A 19,617-nucleotide genomic window follows, 5' to 3' on the forward strand; every position below is an offset into this window, starting at 1 on the left:
GAAAGTTTTGCCGCTGCCTCCTTTCACTTCCATCATAGAGGCCACTACAATGTATAATTTCTCAGGATCAAACCCCTTTCCTACATCGGTACTACAAGTTGCAAGTTCAGTTCCAGTTGATCAAAAGTGGAAATATAGAGGACAATATCATTTCTTGGACCTGAATGAAGAACATGTTTTGATTTATTATGCAGGTACATGGACAACCCTCTCAAATGTTAGAAAAAACTCATTAAAAATGTTATGTATACCATCAAAATTTCGTAAGAAATTCAGAATGTTGTATATAACATTAAAATTTAGCTATACGTAATCAGCTCGCTGGTGAATACTCACTTTCAGAAAAGCCCTGGCTATGGCAACACGTTGCTTCTCTCCTCCACTAAGCTGCCAAAACCAAATCAGAGTTTACATTAAAAGACTACCAATTATACTGCCACCTTCATTACCCTTTGTACAAGATAGTGAGCATGCATGAGAGTTGCTTCAGTGCACGCGATATAGGAAATTTCCTCAAAATTACTAGTTCTGAATCAAAAAAGCTATCTGGTTTGAAGTCTCTGGGGTTACCTTGGGCCAATTAAAAATGGTCCATCTTCTATGAAGCAGAAAAGAAAATAAGAACATAACTTTACACGACCACAGTCACAAGCAAGATTCAATAACATACAATTTACAGAAACTACAAAAGGCAACCTGTGATTATAACAAGCAACAGTCTGAATTCTTCCAGAGGCCCCCACCACATACACACTACCAGAAAACTGTCTGAATGATATGTTACACAACATAATTGGATCATAAAATGGAATAAAGATGAACAAACAAAGGAAATCCCTGTGTCAATTTCATATTTGATTTATTAATGCTAATTCCACATTGGCAAAAAGTATGAGAAGAAACAGTTGGCATCCTTCATTATGTTACTTGTGAATTTTTATTCCTTGGTCCTTGTTGAAGATGTAAGAGAAGTTGGAGACATTAGTGCTACCAAATTTGGAAATTCAAAATGAGTAGCTTGCTGATGATTGCAAAGTGTCTCATGATAGGACATGGCGACAAAAGAAGCTGAGTAGAAAGGGAGGTTAAAGGAGTATGACAAAGAGGCTCAAAAGGCATTGTGTATGATCAACATGCCAGTAAAAGACTCCATCCCTCATATCTACAAACTCCAATACCAAGCCTCCAAAATAGAACGGGATATTCTAAGTAGCATGTATGAGACAGTGAACGCCACTCAGCTATTGTACTTGAAACATAAAATTCATACTTTGTATATGAAGAATTTTGATAATGTGACAGCCTACCTTACAGCCCACAAAGAGCGGTATGATGAATCAAGAGGAGTCACAAATCATGTGGCTGATATGGACATGGTAAGTGCAGCCCCTTAAAGTTGAACATCAGTCTACAAAGACTTACATATATCTTTCCCTCATTTGAAAAGTCTATTCCAGATTCTCATCCAAGAGAGGTGGTCTTTAAATATGCGTAAGAGGAGTTTTTTCTGTTTTAGAGTAAAGAAAATTCTATCAATAGTACCTCACAGCAATTCCCTTGAGATAGAAAACAAATTATAGAGAAAGCCCTATAAAGAGCAACTGAGCAGATTGAAGCGCTCTCCTGCCCGTTACGTCGCTGTGCCCCCGCCCGCCTTTCGTCGTGCCTCCGCCTGTTCGTTGCGTCCTGGCCCGCCCCTGTCCTGGTGCTTCGTCATGCACCAGCGCCATCGACTCCCTCCCTCGCCAATGCCATCGTCACCAGCCACCAGCGCCCCCGTCTCCCCCCCCTAATTGCTCCCTCCACCTGCAGCAACTCCCCATCCAGTAGTACAGGAACGCGATAGGCAGGTTCTCCCAGAAGGGACGCGCAATGGAAACCTATGGTTAGACGCCGGTGCACTCACCGAGTACCCCCCAGTCGAACACCTTGCGCGTACTCCTCTCTGAGGAGCAGCTCTTAGCCGTCCGAGCTAAAGAGCTGGAGCTAATGGAAACAGCAATTTATGGTTAGGTAGTAGGACATTCCCTAGCCAGGGCCCAGCTTCGAGACTGGCTCCACTCCACGCTGCGCATCGGCACAGCGCAGATCATGGAGGCGGTCCTATTGGGCCAAGGGATCTTCATGGTCCGCCTCAGTTCGGCAGACGTAGCTCGCGAGCTACTCGCCAGTTCACCATATGCATCCATGAAGGGGGTCATATACATGGTCCCTTGGTACAATGGCTTTACTGTGGAGGCGTTTGCACTCCACAACAGGTTTCCTCAGCACCCGGTCGCTCTTCTTTTCCCCGGCCTGGCGATTGAGTACCGCCAGTTGGTGGAAAACTTTGGGAGGCTCTTCGGCACTGTCCTTCCTGCGTCCTTCGCGGATGCAATGACAGTTGCAGGGGTCCCAAAGGTACGGGTGGCAGTGAAGGAGGTCAATAATATCCCACAGTTCCTCAAGATTGAGGCACGCGGGCACTCCTTTAGGCAGCAGGTCATTGTGACTGGGCGGCAACCAGGGCACTGCCTACGTTGCCACGACTTTGGGCATCATGTAGCAGTTTGTACATGTTTCGGAGCCAAGGTGGCTCTACCCACAGGTCCGCAGGTGGTCGCTGATGGTTTCACACAGGTCCAGAGGCGACAGAGAGAGAGACAGCAAGGGGGGGCGCAGCCAGCCCCTCAGGCCCAGCCTCGTCAGTAGGGTGATGGCGGACGAGCGGCCCCCTCTCAGCAGAGCACTCCACAGCCCCCCCCTGTCCGCCCCACACGACAGGACCGCACCCCCCCACTTTCTCCACATGCGCCACAGACTGCCTTGCCTAAGTTCCCACAGGCCCCTCATGTTAGCAGAGTATTTGTCAGCTCATGTGTGAGTCTGAGCTTGATCTGGGCTAGGCATTTTTATTAGGTATTTTAGGTTTTTTCTGGTGTGGCATTTTATGCCAGTGGAGCATTTTTATGCACCAGTCGGCCAGCATTAATGCTGTTCGACCAGCATTATTGCTCCCCACTTTTTCAGCCTATTTATACTCAGTGCTCCTCCTCAGTCAGTATCATCATCATCATCTTCACCATCTGCAGACTCTGTGGAGAGAGGAGCCAGAGCCAGTGCCAGTGCCCACGCAGCCAGTGACTCACCGTTGTATGCGACTTTCTCGTGTTCAGATATATGGATTCCATTTCCCGTGCATACATCTGAGTTCTCATCTGTATCGTGTTCTTTCTTTCTCTTTTTGTCTTGTGTTTCAGTAGTTTATTTCAGCACATGTTTATGCTTCCACCGCTGCTCCACTTCTGACACCTCACACCCCCCCCCCCCCCCCCCCCACACACACACACACACACCCGCCATGCATCTCCAGTCATCCCACCATATCTTGATCCTCTTCACCCCCATCACCCCCATCACCCCCCCCTACCGAGCACCCCCCCTAATCAACACCCAGGTCAGGGGAGCCCCCCCAGACCCACCGCCCCCCTCCCACAGGAGGTGATGAGCCACACACACCTACCTCCTCTACACACCAGCAGTCCCCCCCCGTCCAGACAGCCACCAACTCATCTGCCCCTGCCACTAGCCATATCTTTCCGAGACACGCACAGTTGCTGCCACAAGAGTTTTTCCACAGTGGCCCATGGTCCTACCTCTGAGTTGCGGAGCGCGCAGAGTTCCCACTACCTCTAGAGGTGGGGATCTTCGTGGTTGATAAGTCGAGGGGCAAGGTCCACCTACTAGCACCACCGGATGGACCAAACTACGCCTTTTTTCTTCAGTCATCTTACTCAGAGGAGTGGACAACTATACAGATTGAGGAGGAGTTGAAGAGTCAGGTGACGGATCACATCTCCCAGTGGATGGGAGATGAAGGATTAGCATTGTTCGCATAACAGTGGCCAGGTTGCACGATGGACATTAATTGCTGGGCTGGCGCCGACGTCCCACATTTGAGCATTATCTTTCGAGCCCCCCCCACAGTGGAGAGCGCCGAAGGATGTGATCGAGTGGCCCCTGGCACAGGCGACCCGCTTCTACCAGTGTACAGAGTCGCGTTTTTCAGCATGGCTGATAGATGCATTGACAGTACCACCTGGAGCATCTATCACCTCTATGGTCTGGCCGAGGGCCACCATGGGGGACTGGAGCTCACTATCCAGACCTACGGCAAAACGCACCTGCATGCCTCACAGTCTCTCTTCCTCATCTGCAGCATCCACACCGAAGAGATGCTTGTTCGGTTAGTCACAGGTTTCCCCATGAGCTTACATCTTGCATCTTGGAATGTGAACAGTCTCCACTATAGTGGGGCACGTGGCTCGAGGAAGCTGATTGTCTGGCAGGAGTTGCAGCCTGCCCTTGCCAGACGGATAGACATCTTGCTTTTCGAGGAGCACAAGCTCACCCTCGCCCAGGCTCCCATTCTTGACCCCAAGCATGCTCTGCTTCTGCATTTTGAGATGCAAGACTTGCGTTTTCCAAAGTCCGGTTAGATTCTCCAACCACCCTACTAAAAATGTTTTGATCTTCTAAATTTCCAACTTGATTTGAGTGCATGGGAGCACTATCACTGCTGCCTTGGCTGAGACTAACTACTGCAGGTAAACCATCAGCTGAATGACCAGGCATCCCCATCCCAGTTAAATCCAGTCTTGCATCTAACTGGTCAGTTGCTGTACTCTGTTGAGCATGCCTGTTCCCAAACCCAGCAAAAGGAATCCTTGTGAACATAAAGCGCTGGGAAGGTACTTTCGGGCAGCTCGCATACTTACTGGAAGCAAGCCATAGGTGCCCACGGCAGGAGCGGAGGCGTGTGCACCTCTATTGGCTCGAGTCTCACCACTTGTGTACGAGACCACGGGACGATAGTGGCAAGAAGGGTTCTATGGATCAGATTGGATATTGGGGACATGTGTATTGGAGTCCTCAATGTCTATGCCCCTATGGAGGTTAGGGCACGCAGCAGGTTCTGGATGGAGATTGCAGCTGGACTCCCAGAGGTGGACTCCTGGATTGTTGGAGGAGATTTCAACAACCTGGAGGCTTTGGAAGACCAGCAGGGCAGAGGAAGAAACTACCAGGGCATGGCTGGGGAGGAGCAAGAGGCATGGGAGGTCTTTTTCCTTGGAGTCGGAGAATGGGATGCCTGGAAAGACTCTGTCACAGAGGAGATAGAACACGCCCTCCTAGCCCCCTTCACAGAGAAGGAACTAGAGGAGGCTTTCCATACACAGGATGGGAAAAAATGCCCAGGGGAGGATGGCCTCTCTAAGGCTTTCTTCACTACCTACTGGGAGGTGGTGAAGGATCCCCTACTGAGGGCTTTCCAGGAGATCTTCACCTCAGGACAGGTGCCAGGGAGGCTTTGGGCAGGCCTTATCAATCTTCTCCCCAAAGGGGGAGACCGGTTGGAGCTATCCCAGTGGAGACCGATCACCTTATTATAAGTGGCCTATAAGGCATTGGCAAAGATGATTGGTAGACGATTATGCCATGTGCTTCCAGATATCATTCATGACACATAGACAGGCTTTGTCCACGATAGGAGCATCCTAGACAATGTATTTACATTCTTTGAGGCGACAGAGTGGGCTCAGCACAGTGGGCAGAGACTCGCAGTACTACTCTTCGACTTCGAGAAAGCCTATGACAAGGTGGACTGGATTTCCTAGAGGGTACCATGGTGAAGTTGAGATTTCCCCATGTTTGGATTCGCGGGGTCTCCGGCCTGTACAGATCAGCCACCAGCAGGGTTCTCATAGGCGGAAAGTGAGGGAAGGAGTTCCGGCTGGAGAGATCAGTCCGATAGGGCTGTCCCCTGGCCCCATACCTGTTCCTACTCTTCGCAGAGGCGATGTCTTACTTCCTCAGGTCACGTGTGAGCGGACTACGCGGCCTTCGACTTCCAGTGAGAGAGGAAACTGAGTTGTTAGACTCAGAGTACGCAGACGGCACAGGCCTCTACATAGAGGATGATGAGGTGATGTTGGAGAGAATGAGACTCGCTGTTGATGTGTTCTGCGTTGCAGCGGGTGCGAAAATCAACTGGCGAAAGTTGGTTGGTTTCCTCACAGACCCGGACTCCAGCAAGGAGTGGGGCGTCCACTTGGGATTTAGATGGGTGAGCAGAGGGCAGACCGTCCGATAGCTAGTGTTCCAGGTGGGACTTGATATCACTCGTGCCCAACAGTTTCTTCCTGTTCTAGATTCTATTCGGAGGAAGTTGACCAACTGGAGCACGGTTCGCCTCTCACTAGCCGGTCGAGCCTTGGTGGTTAACCAGGTCCTCCTAGCGACGGCCTAGTACATTGCCTCGTGTTGGTGTTTCTCCTCATTGTGCGTAAGGCAGCTTCGCCACCTAGTGCGGAATTTCCTTTGGTCTGGGTCTGATGGCTCCAGAGACTCTAGGGCCAAGGTGGCATGGGCGACCATCATACAACATCAATCAGAGGGAGAGCTTGGGATCATAGACCTAGAATATCAGAGTGTGGCCCTCTTGGGCAAGCTAGTTGTCCGCGGTCTCACACCAGGCAGGTAGACCTGGAAGGTCTTACTGCAGGAGGACCTTCAGGACTATAAACCGAGGCTTGGCGGTGAGTAGAGGCCGTCCCTGAGATGGATCTTCACTTCAGCCCAGATCACCCCCCCCAGATCACCTTTCCTGCGGAGCCTACTCCGCATGTGGCAGAGCCTCCGTAAGGCCGTAATCCAGAGCCCTCCAGGTTGCTAGGAGGAAATAAATCGTCAACCGGTGATATGGAACCTCCAAGTCAAAGATAGGAAAGGAGCACAGATAGGTGAGCGCCCCCACATCCAGTGGGCTAGGTGGGAGGCCGGCTCGGCACACTCCATCAGAACATGGCGGGAGGTAACAGGATGGCAGACGAGGAGGTGCTACAGCGAGTAACAGTGTGCACGAGAGGAGTGGAGTTGAGGAGAAGAGAGAGAGACGCAGCAATACCTCTGGAGTGGCTTGCCCCCCCGATACGAGAGCCAGTAGAGGCCGGGGAGGTATGGGCAGCCAGGTTCTCTCCAACAGCCATCCCTCTTCAGGTGGCAGGTAGAGTGGATGGCGCCCCCCAGGGGACCTTTTTCGCCGTTCACGAGGGGGGACGTCTGGCCCTTGATAGAGGGCAACAGGATGAGGGGATTGCCACCCTTTCATGGAGGAGGATTCGAGTGGTGGGCCTTCAGGGGAAGACTTGACGACTGGATCCCTATGTTTTCTGGATGGAGCTCAAGGAGTGGCGCCTTTGGATCTGGGAGGGTAGACCACTTGATGAGCTGGAGTGGGATCCAGGAGAGTGGCTATGGCCGGCCTCTACGATTGCCAAAAAACCACCCAGGTTCCTAGAGTATACTGCCAGAATTGGCAGACATGTAACTGATGCAGGAGGATATGGACTGGGCGTCGTACGCAGCAGGCACTGGGCGGAGCACAACATCACGGAGCCCTTCCGACGGACCTTCTGGCGCCGCCTATGGGATAGCTGGAGGCCGAGGAGAGTGTTGTATTTTTTATGGCTAGTGGCACATGGAGGTTTGGCGGTGGGAAGCTGGCTTGCCCAGATGCAGGAGGGAGGTTGTAAGCGCTGCACACAGCAGCCTCTGGAAACCCCAAAGCACTGCCTTTGGTCTTGTGAGGAGGCGCAGCTTGTGTGGAGAGGAGCATGCTGTATCCTTCGACATATAGCCCCCAGCCTTGTGTGTATTTCATGGGGATCTTTCTGTTGGCAGGCAGTTAGCCAGGGCCGTCACCTTTTGTATGAGGCCGGGATGCAGGACACCATATTCATGATCAAGGCAGGGTCATGTGCAGTGGTCGGTCTAGAGGCTTTGCCCATCCGCCAGGTATTGGAGCCCACAGCAGACCGCTCGGTGATATGGGAGATCATAGGGAGTCTTACTGGATGGCATATCTGGAAGGCGCAATGCAATGTGGCTTTTGACGGAGAGAGACTTTCAGCACTTACGACCTTAGCAGAACTATGGACCTCCATCATCCACTCCCTCCACGGTCTATGGGATCAGGTGTAGGGCGAGTCCAGGGCTCGTCAGGAGCTCCGTGGTCACTTCATGCGTACCTGGGGCGGCCAGGGCCTGTTCTTTGTGATGCAGGCAAGCAACCCCATTTGGCGATATACCCCCTCCCCTCCCCCCATGGCTTCTTGCCCCCATCCCCCCTAAACTGCCTTGAGAGGCTTTTGTACATGATGTATTGGTGACTTTGCATCAGCTCCAGTTAATCTGTTGAGCATGAGCACTCTGTTGTAATCAGTTTTTTTTTTGAGTAATATAATCAGCCACATTTTACTTGCAAAAAAAAAAAAGAGCAACTGAGCACATCATAGATAAAATGGTTGTGTGAACAACCAAATTGATAGTGCTGGACCATATGAAGGGCTAAGTGAAAGGTGTTGGAATCCCATACCAGCAAAGCCTCTCTTTCTTTTCCCCCCCAGAGAAAACAATTCTCTCCTACTCCCCAACCTCTCAGAATTACCCTGCAACCTCTCATCTCCATGGAGAGTACCAATGATGTCTGTCCAAGTTCTAGTCTCTGCACCCATCCTAAAGGTTGATAGCATGGCTGTGCCTCATAGTCCAAATGTATCAAGCAATGATAATAGCAATTAGCACCGATATGTGGTAGTCTCCTTGACTTCATTGTGACTGCAAGTCATTTGGAGCAGGGAGTGTACTCAAAATGCTAGCTAACCACGAGGAAAACATGGCTCCCCTGACAATCCCATTCCCACATCTGGATCCTTTGTCTATGACCCAAGCTAGTGCCCCTCAAGCTGCAACCATAGGCTTTGTTGTGCCATGACTATGAAACACCAACCCAAGGGGCCTTCTTCACACCTCTTGAGCTCTAGAACAATCGCATACATAGTACCTCTAAGACACCTCTAACTCACATCTTGCACCTGCTAGTAGGACCTTGCCATAACTAAGCCATGTACCAACTCCCAAACTCCTATGAGCTAGTAGTTGTAGGAAGAGAAGATTTTCCTAGGCTTAAAAGCTGTCCTCCAACCTTCTCCACAAGTTTGGCAAGAAGGAACTAAGATACCACCCTAGTGCCATATTGGCTCTCCCATGCTCTTGCTCATGTAATGTAAATGCCTCGAAAAACGTAGTGTGCTCGACAATCATAATATTTGTTTGTTTTCAAGACTTAATATTCAAGAGATGGAGATAACAAAAACTTAAAGCTGAATATGACAACTATTCAGAAAATTACAGTCATGGAAATGTACAAGTAATGGAGATAAGATTGAGAGTTGAAGATGGGTAATCCCCCCTTCTTCCCAAAAGGAATTTATTTCTGTTCAATCCAAGTCCTTTAGGGAAGAGCTCACTTACAATTAACTAGACAGTGAGGAGAAATAGTTTTCACTCTTAGAAGATCATGTAAAGATGTACATGCACAGGTTACGCCTCAATGGACCTTAAAGTGAGGCCATGCTATGATGTTCAAGCTTTGACACCAGAAATAGTTGAGCACACCAGTAAAGGGTAGAGTTAGCAATCGAGCATTAAGATGACTCTTGGCACATAGAGTCTGAGCAGGTCGACTGATCATATCAGCTCAACCGACGAGGCCGCTCGACACAAACAGGCAAGTTACTCATTAGCATTGAGATCTCGTCATAGGTATTTCATTATAGATCAAAGGGTTAGAGCCGGAGGCTGTCTACAACATTTTTGACTTACCCGACAAGCATTGGAAGGTGCTTTCCAAGGATAGTGCAAAATGACGTAGTCAAATTGAGGCTATTTTCTTGTTGATGACTTTGCTTGATAGTGGGGAGTCTTTGGTTATTTCACTAAGCAACAACCTTGCTTTAACCTTTGGTAGTGTTAGGGGTTCTATTCTCAATGAGGAGATCAGAAGAAAGGTCCAGTGGAGAAAGTAGTGGTTCAACCTATCATCTTAGAGGTAGGTAAAAAAAGAGGGGGAATGCAGCAAATAAAGGAAAAAGCAAGAGTCAAAGCAAAGGCAAACAATAGGATGTTACTTGCTATCAATGTGGGCGTAAAGGGCATAAAAAGCCCGATTTTTAGTACTACAAGAAAGAGCAAGAAAGAAAAAAACAAGGAAAGAAAAAGAAGGATGACAAGAAAGATGATGACAACTCTCTCTCAAAAGAAGTTGCAAAGGTAAATGTTGCACCTAGTGTGGTCATTGAAGAGCTCTCTGACACACTAGAGAAATACTTGCTGCAGCCTCAGGCAATAATATAGATGTTATAGCAACAATAGGTAATATGCACATCACCAAAAAGGATGTGATTGATGCCTTAATTTCAGCTCATGATGGGCTGTCCCAATCATGGATAGTGGACAGCGGTGCCTCTTTTCATGTTACTCCCTCTTTTGAGTCATTTTTTTAATACACTGCAAGTTGCCTAGGCAAGGTTTACTTCGGCAACGATTACGCATGTGAAATAGAGGGTGTAGGTACCATTCACTTGGCCCTTGAAAATGGCCAAGAGCTGATTCTATAGGATGTCAAATGTGTACCTGGCATAAAGAAACGTCTATTGTAAGTTGGGTAGCTTGATGCAAGAGGACATTTTACTACCTTTGGTGGTGGATCTTGGAAGGTCCACAAGGGTCATATGCTGATTGTTGAAGGTAGTAAAAATGGGACTTTGTACTATTTGCATTGTAAAGCATTACTTGGCAAGTTTTTGGCTATGGCTCAAGTTCATTTACAGATGGACTTTGGCTTTAAAGACTTGGCCATATGAGTCAGAAAGGCCTTTAGGTTCCTCTTTAGGGAGATTTGATGTAAAAGGCTTTGGTATGGAAAACATGTGAAGTCTCCTTATTACTTTGGTGTCGTTAAGAAGTCCAATGCTCTTGACTTACTACTCTCTCATGTATGCACTATGCTTGTTAATTCACATGGGAGTACACGGTACTTTGTCACTTTTATTGATGATTTCAAAAGAAAGTCATGGGTGTATGTGTCAAAGAGCAAAAAGGAAGTGTTGGATGCTTTTAAAAGGTTTCATGTCTTTATTACTACACAGAAAGGGGTTTAGTTAAAAGTTATAAAAACGGAGAATGTGGGCGAGTATGTTTCTATTGAGTTCAAAAAGTTTTGTGGGATTTATGGCATTAAGAGGGAGTTGACAGCCCCTTATAATCCTGCATCAAATAGCATGGCTAAAAGATATAATCGCACACTTTGTGAGAGAGTCAGATGCATGCTGTCCACATCTAATTTCCTGTAGCAGTTCTAGGGAGAGGCTCTTAAAACTGCAGTTCATGTATACAATCGCTCTCCCAATCGTGCATTGGAAAATGGCATTCCCGAAGAGGTTTGGTCTGGCAAACGTGCTTCATATGATCATTTGCATGTCTTTGGTTGTGATACCTTTGTGCGTATGAAGCAGGTTTGCCAAACCTCTTCGGAAAATCCATCAAGAAGCAAATAGATGCTTAGGATGGAATACGACAACAAGAAGAACGTGATGAAAACAGGTTGCAGCAACAAGAAAATGCTGAAGATCAACCACCAGGTGATGGTGTACACATACCTGAGGATGCAAGCCCATTGCGTAACAATACAGATCATTAGGTAAGAAGGTCTACACGTGTCAAAAGGCAACCAAAAGGTTTCAACCATATTTAGATTGCATTTTATTGACTAATGAAGGTGAGCCTCTAACATTTAGAGAGGCACAGTCATGTGAAAACAAGAGAAAATGGGACCTTGCTATACAACAAGAGATGAAGTCTCTGTACGCGAACAACACATGGGAGCTTGTACCTTTTTCCCAGGATAGGAAAGCTATCCCTAACAAATGGGTTTAAAAGGTGAAATGTATTGATGGGAAGCCCAAGTACAAGGCACATTTGGTTACTAAGGGCTATACACAAAAGGAAGGCATAGACTCCCAGGAGATCTTTTCACCAGTGGTGAAGATGACTACATTCCGTGTCTTGTTTGCTCTCACTGCATCCTTGGATTTAGAGTTGGATCACATGGATGTAAAGACTCCTTTTCTTCATGGTGACCTGGATGAAGAGCTATACATGAAATAGCTTGAAGGTTTTGCTATTCCAGGGAAAGAGAATTTAGTTTGTAAGCTGAAACGCAGCTTATATGGGCTGAAACAAGCCCCTAGACAGTGGTATAAAAAGTTTGATACTTTTATGCTAAGCCATGGATTTGAACGCAATTATGTAAATCACTGCTTATACATTAAAAAGATTGATGATGGAAGCCTTATTGTGCTGGTATTATATGCGGATGACATGTTGATTGTAGGAAAGCATAAGAAATCTTTAAATGCTCATAAAAGGCAGCTGAGTTTAGCCTTCTCAATGAAAGATTTGGAGGCAGCTGAACACATTTTAGGCATGTGTATTAAAAGAGATAGAGAGCAACACTTGTTGTTTCTCTCATAGGACAAGTACATCAGCAAAGTACTTGACAGATTTAATATGGCTGATGCTACGCCTCTTTGTGTGCCTTTACCGCCACATACAAAGCTTAATAGAGCTAATTGCCCAAAAGATGATGCAACTGCTACTGCTATGAAGGGCATACCTTATGCACCAGCTTGCAGTTCTTTGATGTATGCCATGGTTGCAACTCATCATGATATTGCTCATGCAGTGGGAGTTGTTAGTAGATTCATGTCTAACCCTGGCAAGCCACATTGGAAAGTATTGAAATATATCTTTAGATACTTAAAAGGTACACAGGAAAACTGTATATCCTATGGAAAGGGTGCACTAGAGTTGTAGGAATTTTGTGATTTAGACATGGCAGGAGATCTTGACACTAGAAAATCTACGAGTGGATATGTCTTTACTTTGGCTAGTGGGGCTATTTCTTGGTGTTCAAGGTTGCAGAAAATGTGGCATTGAGTACTACAGAGGCTGAATATATTTCAGCCATAGAAGCTTCTAAGGAAGCTATTTGGCTTGGCCGTTTGGTCAAGGATTTTGGTCTTTCTTACCGTACTCCAGTGGTTGGTTGTGATAGCTAGAGTGCCATATGTCTGGCTAAGAATCCTACCAAACACATAGATGTTCCGTATCACTTCATTGGACAAATCTTGGATGATGGTCTTGTCACACTAACTAAGGTCAAAACCCAAGATAAACCTGTAGATGTTCTCACTAAGAGTCTTGAAAAGGCTCTCAACATGAGCATTGCATCCGATTAGTAGGAGTTAGCTAGCTTAAAAGTACCACTTCGGGCCTTCAAGTGGGAGGTTGTTGGGTGTAAAGTCCCTTAATCTCAGTGTATATACACTTACATGTGTGAACATACCTTTATTTGTACCCCAACATATAAATACATTTTATTATTTGTGTACCGTCACTCAACTAGTACACTCATCTTGGGATTTTCTCACTCTTACTTTCAACAATGCTCTTGCTCCATTTCTGTCATGCAATTCATTGTGCACCCATCCCAACAAGGGGCAAGTAGCAAGTTGAGAGATGAGGGATAGTTGTTAGGAATCCTAGGCTTGTTGCACACAAGGATTCCGATTGTGCCACCTTAGGCAATAGAGATGACTGTACTTGAGGTTCCCTCTCCTAGGCCACATGTGACAAAGGTTCTGTTACGCACAACTACTACCACATGAGTTTTTCCGCAGTCGCCCATGGTCCTACCTGCGAGCTGCGGAGCGGGGAGAGTTTCCACTATCTCTAGAGGTGGGGATCTTCATGGTTCATAAGTCAAGGAGGAGCAAGGTCCACCTACTAGCACCACCGGATGGACCAAACTACGCCTTTTTTCTTCAGTCACCTTACTCAGACGAGTGGACGACTATACAGATTGAGGAGTAGTTGAAGAGTCAGGTGGCAGATCACATCTCCCAGTGGATGGGAGATGAAGGATTAGCACTGTTTGAACAACAGTGGCCGTGTTGCATGATGGACATTAACTGGTGGGCTGGCGCCGACGTCCCGCATTTGAGCATTATCTTTCGAGCCATCCCACAGTGGAGAGCGCCGAGGGACGTGATCGAGTGGCCCCCGGCACAGGCAGCCCGCTTCTACCAGTGTACAGAGTCGCGTTTTTCAGCATGGTTGATAGATGCATTGATAGTACCACCTGAAGCATCTATCACCCCTATGGTCCGCCAAGGGCCACCATGGGGGACTGGAGCTCACCATCCAGACCTGCGGCAAAATGCACCTACATGCCTCACAGTCTCTCTCCCTCATCTACAGCATCCACACCAAACAGATGCATGTTCGGTCAGTCACAGGTTTTTCCATGAGCCTACATCTCGCATCCTGGAATGTGAACAGTCTCCACTACAGTGGGGCACGTGGCTCGAGGAAGTTGATTGTCCAGCAGGAGTTGCAGCCTGCCCTTGCCGGACAGATAGGCATCTTGCTTCTGCAGGAGCACAAGCTCACCCTCGCCCAGGCTCAGCGGGTTGGGAAGGTACTTCCGGGCAGCTCGCACCTCTATTGACCCGAGTCTCACCACTTGTATACGAGACCACGGGACGATAGTGGCAGGAAGGGTTCTATGGATCAAATTGGATATTGGGGACTCGTGTATTGGAGTCCTCAATGTCTATGCCCCTACAGAGGTTAGGGCGCACAGCAGGTTCTGGGTGGAGATTGTAGCTGGACTCCCAGAGGTGGACTCCTGGATTGTTGGAGGAGATTTCGACAACCTGGAGGCTTTGGAAGACCAACAGGGCAGAGGAAGAAACTACCAGGGCATGGCTGGGGAGGAGCACGAGGCATGGGAGGTCTTTTTACTTGTAGTCGGAGCACGGGATGCCTGGAAAGACCCTGCGTTCCATAGGAGGGAGAGGTCGTTGGACATTTCCTCGGGATACAAGCGGCTAGGTGGAGCCTTGCTGGAGCGGTTGGATAGGTTTTATGTGGGAGAGTGGGGAGGTTCTCGTGGAGGCCAGATTGAGCAGTTAGCAGGCAGCACGTTATCCGATCATTGCCCGGTTCTCCTGGCACTTGATCCCCCAGCATCCGCCCTAGATACACGATCCTGTCAGATCCCTGACTCGATCTATAGGAGGGAGGAGGTGTCGAGATAGATAGAGCAGATTTGGACCAGAGAGTGGGTCAGGAGGGACAAGATAGCAGAGGAGGTTGCAGAAGTCTTAGCCGAGTCAAGCAGAATTTGCCAAGAGGCAGCCCTACAGGCCAGGCAACAGTGTTGGGAGGAGAAGAGAGCACTCCGGCGGGACTTGGCAGCTACGCAGAGATTATTGCAGGAGGCACCAGGGAATCCCACCCTCCACGCACAGGAGGTATGCGCACGTGCAGCCATTGCTGGCCTAGAGGACAGGCGCTCGGAGTTCTCTTTCCGCACTTCAGCAGCCTTTTGAGCGCGGAAGGGAGACACGATGTGCAGGGAGTTCTTCCAGGTGCACCAGCCTCGCACCGCAAGAGAGCAAATACGCAGCCTTAGGGATCACTATGGGAGGACCCGTTCTAGCCCTGATGAGGTGATTGAGATTGCCACCGACTATTACACACACCTCTTCCAACAGGAGACAGCTTCAATTAGAGGACAAAGATGCAGAAAACAAGTATAGGATCACACCCCGTCCCTCGTCACAAGGAAATAGGACACGCCCTCCTAGCCCCCTTCACAGCGAAAGAACTAGAGGAGGCTTTCCATACACAGGATGGGAAAAAATGCCCGGGGGAGGATGGCCTCTCTAAGGCTTTCTTCATTACCTACTGGGAGGTGGTGAAGGATCCCCTACTGAGGGCTTTCCAGGAGATCTTCACCTCAGGACAGATGCCAGGGAGACTCTCGGCACGCCTTATCAGTCTTCTCCTCGAAAGGGGAGACCGGTTGGAGCTATCCCAGTGGAGACCGATCACCTTATTGTCAGTGGCCTATAAGGCTCTGGCAAATATGATTGGTAGACGATTACGCCATGTGCTTCCAGATATCATTCATGACACACAAACAAGCTTTGTCTAGGATAGCAGCATCCTAGACAATGTATTTACATTCTTTGAGGCGACAGAGTGGGCTCAGCATAGTGGGCAGAGACTGGTAGTACTACTCTTGGACTTCGAGAAAGCCTATGACAGGGTGGACTGGGATTTCCTAGAGGGTACCATGGTGAAGTTGGGATTTCCCCACGCTTGGATGCGCGGAGTCTCTGGCCTGTACAGATCAACCACCAGCAGGGTTCTCATAGGGGAAGGCGAGGGGAGGAGTTCCGGCTGGAGAGATCAGTCCGACAAGGCTGTCCCTTGGCCCCATACCTGTTCCTACTCTTCGCAGAGGCGATGTCTCACTTCCTCAGCTCACGTGTGAGCGGACTACGCGGCCTCTGACTTCCAGTGAGAGAGAAAACTGAGTTGTTAGACTCAAAGTACGCAGACGACACAGGCCTCTACATAGAGGACGATAAGGTGATGTTGGAAAGAATGAGGCTGGCTCTTGATGTGTTCTGCGTTGCAGCGGGTGCGAAAATGTACTGGCGAAAGTCGGTTGGTTTCCTCACAGACCCAGACTCCAGCACGGAGTGGGGCGTCCACTTGGGATTTAGATGGGCGAGCAGAGGGCAGACCCTCCGATACCTAGGGTTCCAGGTGGGACTTGATATCACTCCTGCCTAGCAGTTTCTTCCTGTTCTAGATTCTATTAGGAGGAAACTGACCTACTGGAGCACGGTTCACCTCTAACTAGCCGGTCGAGCCCTGGTGGTTAACCAGGTCCTCCTAGCGACGGCCTGGTACATCGCCTCGTGTTGTTGTTTCTCCTCATCGTGCATAGGGCAGCTTCGCCGCCTAGTGCGGAATTTCCTTTGGTCTGGGTCTGATGGCTCCAAAGACTCCAGGGCCAAGGTGGCGTAGGCGACCAACATACGACTTCAATCAGAGGGAGGACTTGGGATCATAGACCCTAAATATCAGAGTATGGCCCTCTTGGGCAAGCTAGTTGTCTGCGGTCTCACACCAGGTGGGCAAACCTGGAAGGTCTTACTGCAGGAGGGGCTTCAGGACTGTAAACGGAGGCTTGGCGGTGAGTGGAGGCCGTCCCTGAGATGGATCTTTACTTCAGCCCAGATCACCCCCCCAAGATCACCTTTCCTGCGGAGCCTACTCCGCGTGTGGCAGGGCCTCCGTAAGGCCGTAATCCAGAGCCCCCCAGGTTGCCAGGAAAAAATAGACTGTCAGCTGGTGATCTGAAACCTCCAGGTCAAAGATCGAGAAGAGGCACAGATAGATGAGCGCCCCCACATCCAAAGGGCTAGGTGGGAGGCTGGCCCGGCTCGCTCCATCAGGACATGGCGAGAAGTGTACAAGATGGTAGACGAGGAGGTGCTATAGCGAGTATCAGGGTGCACGAGAGGAGTGGAGTTGAGGAGAAGAGAGAGAGACGCAGTAATACCTTTGGAGTGGCTTGCTCCCCCAATACAAGAATCGATAGAGGCCGGGGAGGTATGGGCAGCCAGGTTCTCTCCAGCAAGCATCCCTCTTCACGTGGCAGGTAGAGTGGGTGGCGCCCCCCAGGGGACCTTTTTTGCGGCTCAAAAGGGGGGACGTCTGGCCCTTCACAAAGGGCAACAGGATGAGGGGATTGCCACCCTTTCATGGAGGAGGATTCGGGTGGTGGGTCTTCAGGGAAAGACTTGGCGATTGGACTCCTATGTGTTCTGGATGGAGCTCAAGGAGTGGCGCCTTTGGATTTGGGAGGGTAGACTACTTGATGAGTAGTACTGGGATCCAGGAGAGTAGCTATGGCCGGCCTTTGCGGTTGCCAAAAAGCCACCCAGGTTCCTAGAGTATACTGCAAGGATTGGCAGACATGTACTGATGCAGGAGGATATGGACTGGGCGTTGTCACGCAGCAAGCACTCGGCGGAGCACAGCATCATGAAGCCCTTTCGGCAGACCTTCTGGCGCCGCCTATGGGATAACTCGAGGCCGAGGAGGGTGTCGTATTTTTTATGGCTGGTGGCACATGGAGGTTTTTCAGTGGAAAGCTGGCTTGCCCAGATGCAGAAGAAGGGAGGTTGTAAGCGCTGCACACGGCAGCGTCTAGAAACCCCAAAGCACTGCCTTTGGTCTTGTGAGGAGACGCAGCTTGTGTGGAGAGGAGCATGCCGTATCCTTCGACGTATAGCCCCCCACCCTTGTGTGTGTTTCATGGGGAGCTTTCTGTTGGCAGGCAGTTAGCTAGGGCCGTCACCTTTTGTATGAGGCCGGGATACAAGACACGATATTCATGATCGAGGCAGGGTCATGCGCAGTGATCGGTCTGGAGGCTTTACCCATCCACCAGGTACTCGAGCCCACAGCAGACCACTCGGAGATATGGGAGATCATAGGGAGTCTTACTGGATGGCATATCTGGAAGGCGCGATGCCAGGTGGCTTTTGGCGGAGAGAGACTTTCAGCACTTGCGACCTTAGTAGAGCTATGGACCTCCATCATTCACTCCCTCCGCGGCCGATGGGATCAGGTGCAGGGCGAGTCCAGGGCTTGTCAGGAGCTCCGTGGTCACTTCATGCATACCTGGGGTGGCCAAGGCCTATTCTTTGTGATGCAGGCAGGCAGTCCCGTTTGACGCCCCCCCCCCCCACCCCAATGGCTTCTTGCCCCCATCCCCCCTAGATTGCCTTGAGAGGCTTGTATACATGATGTAGTGGTGACTTTGCATCAGCTCCAGTTAATCTGTTGAGCATGAGCACTCTGTTGTAATCAGTTTTTTTGAGTAATATAATCAGCCACATTTTACTTGCAAAAAAAAAAAAAATCACTAACAGCTAGGGCGGCAACGACTTCACCATGTGGGATGGAGCAACAAGCTCACATCCTCAGCCTTGTGAGGGGATGATCAATGCACTTGGAACACTTGAGATGGATCTCGTAGTTGAGGCCTCCATCAAGCAGTTTGTTTCTCGGCTCGCTGATACTTGGTAGGAGGGAGAAATTCCCTTGGAGAGAGGTGAATCTAGTTACTTGGAAGAGGGAACGTAGAGGAGTTTGACACAGATTTAGATGATTCTTTAGACTCCATCGAGTTCCATCTCTTCACGAGGCTGTAGAAATTGCAACGATGAGATGTGACAAAGTATACACTAGGCGGCAGAAGAGACAAGCATGGTCCATGGAGCCACGCTAGTCTAAGAGACTTAGATGATCTCGATGAGGATCCTCTTATGGAACGTTCGAGGCTTTGGTGGAAGACTTTTCCACCAAGGACAGAGTCTCGTGAGATACATCTCCATAGAGCACTAGTTGGAGGATTAGTGGATTTTCTTATGCTACAAGAGCATCACCTCTCATGAGAGGATTTCCTAGTGGAATGGGAAGTGGTCGCACAGACAAAGTTTCATATATTTGGTGCCCGTTGTAGGAGCCTCAAAGATACATGTAGGAGTATGCCTTTGTATTGGTGAGCATTGCCTTCATGCAATACACAATTGGGGCATCCTTATAGCAAGGAGAGCATTGTGGGTAGTTGTGAGAGTGGAGGCGTTAATAGGCTTGCTGGTCATAAAAGCCCTTAATAGCCAAAGGGAGAGGCGACTTTTTTGGACTACTCTTACTCAATCTCTACCTAATGTTGACCACTGGATTGTAGGTGGGGATTTTTAATATAGTCAAAGCCTTAAAGAATAGAAGGGGTAGATG

General features: G+C 49.1%; 1 protein-coding gene across 4 annotated transcripts in view; it reads right to left on the reverse strand.

Annotated features, from left to right (window-relative positions):
* Nucleotides 1–19,617, reverse strand: part of LOC148029133 (ABC transporter B family member 25, mitochondrial-like) — a 280,954-nt gene that overhangs the window by 15,727 nt on the left and 245,610 nt on the right. For all 4 annotated transcript variants that reach the window (XR_015692380.1, XR_015692381.1, XM_087687888.1 and 1 more), the window contains exon 15: nucleotides 337–387. Coding sequence is in view for 2 of the 4 variants with exons in the window: in XM_087687888.1 (XP_087544014.1) it covers nucleotides 337–387 (51 nt within the window). In the remaining 2 variants the exon portion in view is untranslated. The remainder of the gene's footprint in view (nucleotides 1–336; nucleotides 388–19,617) is intronic.

Source organism: Lygodium microphyllum, chromosome 11, assembly GCF_053477565.2.
Source record: "Lygodium microphyllum isolate KBCC chromosome 11, Lygodium_microphyllum_v1.1.10, whole genome shotgun sequence".
Lineage (NCBI taxonomy): Eukaryota > Viridiplantae > Streptophyta > Polypodiopsida > Schizaeales > Lygodiaceae > Lygodium > Lygodium microphyllum.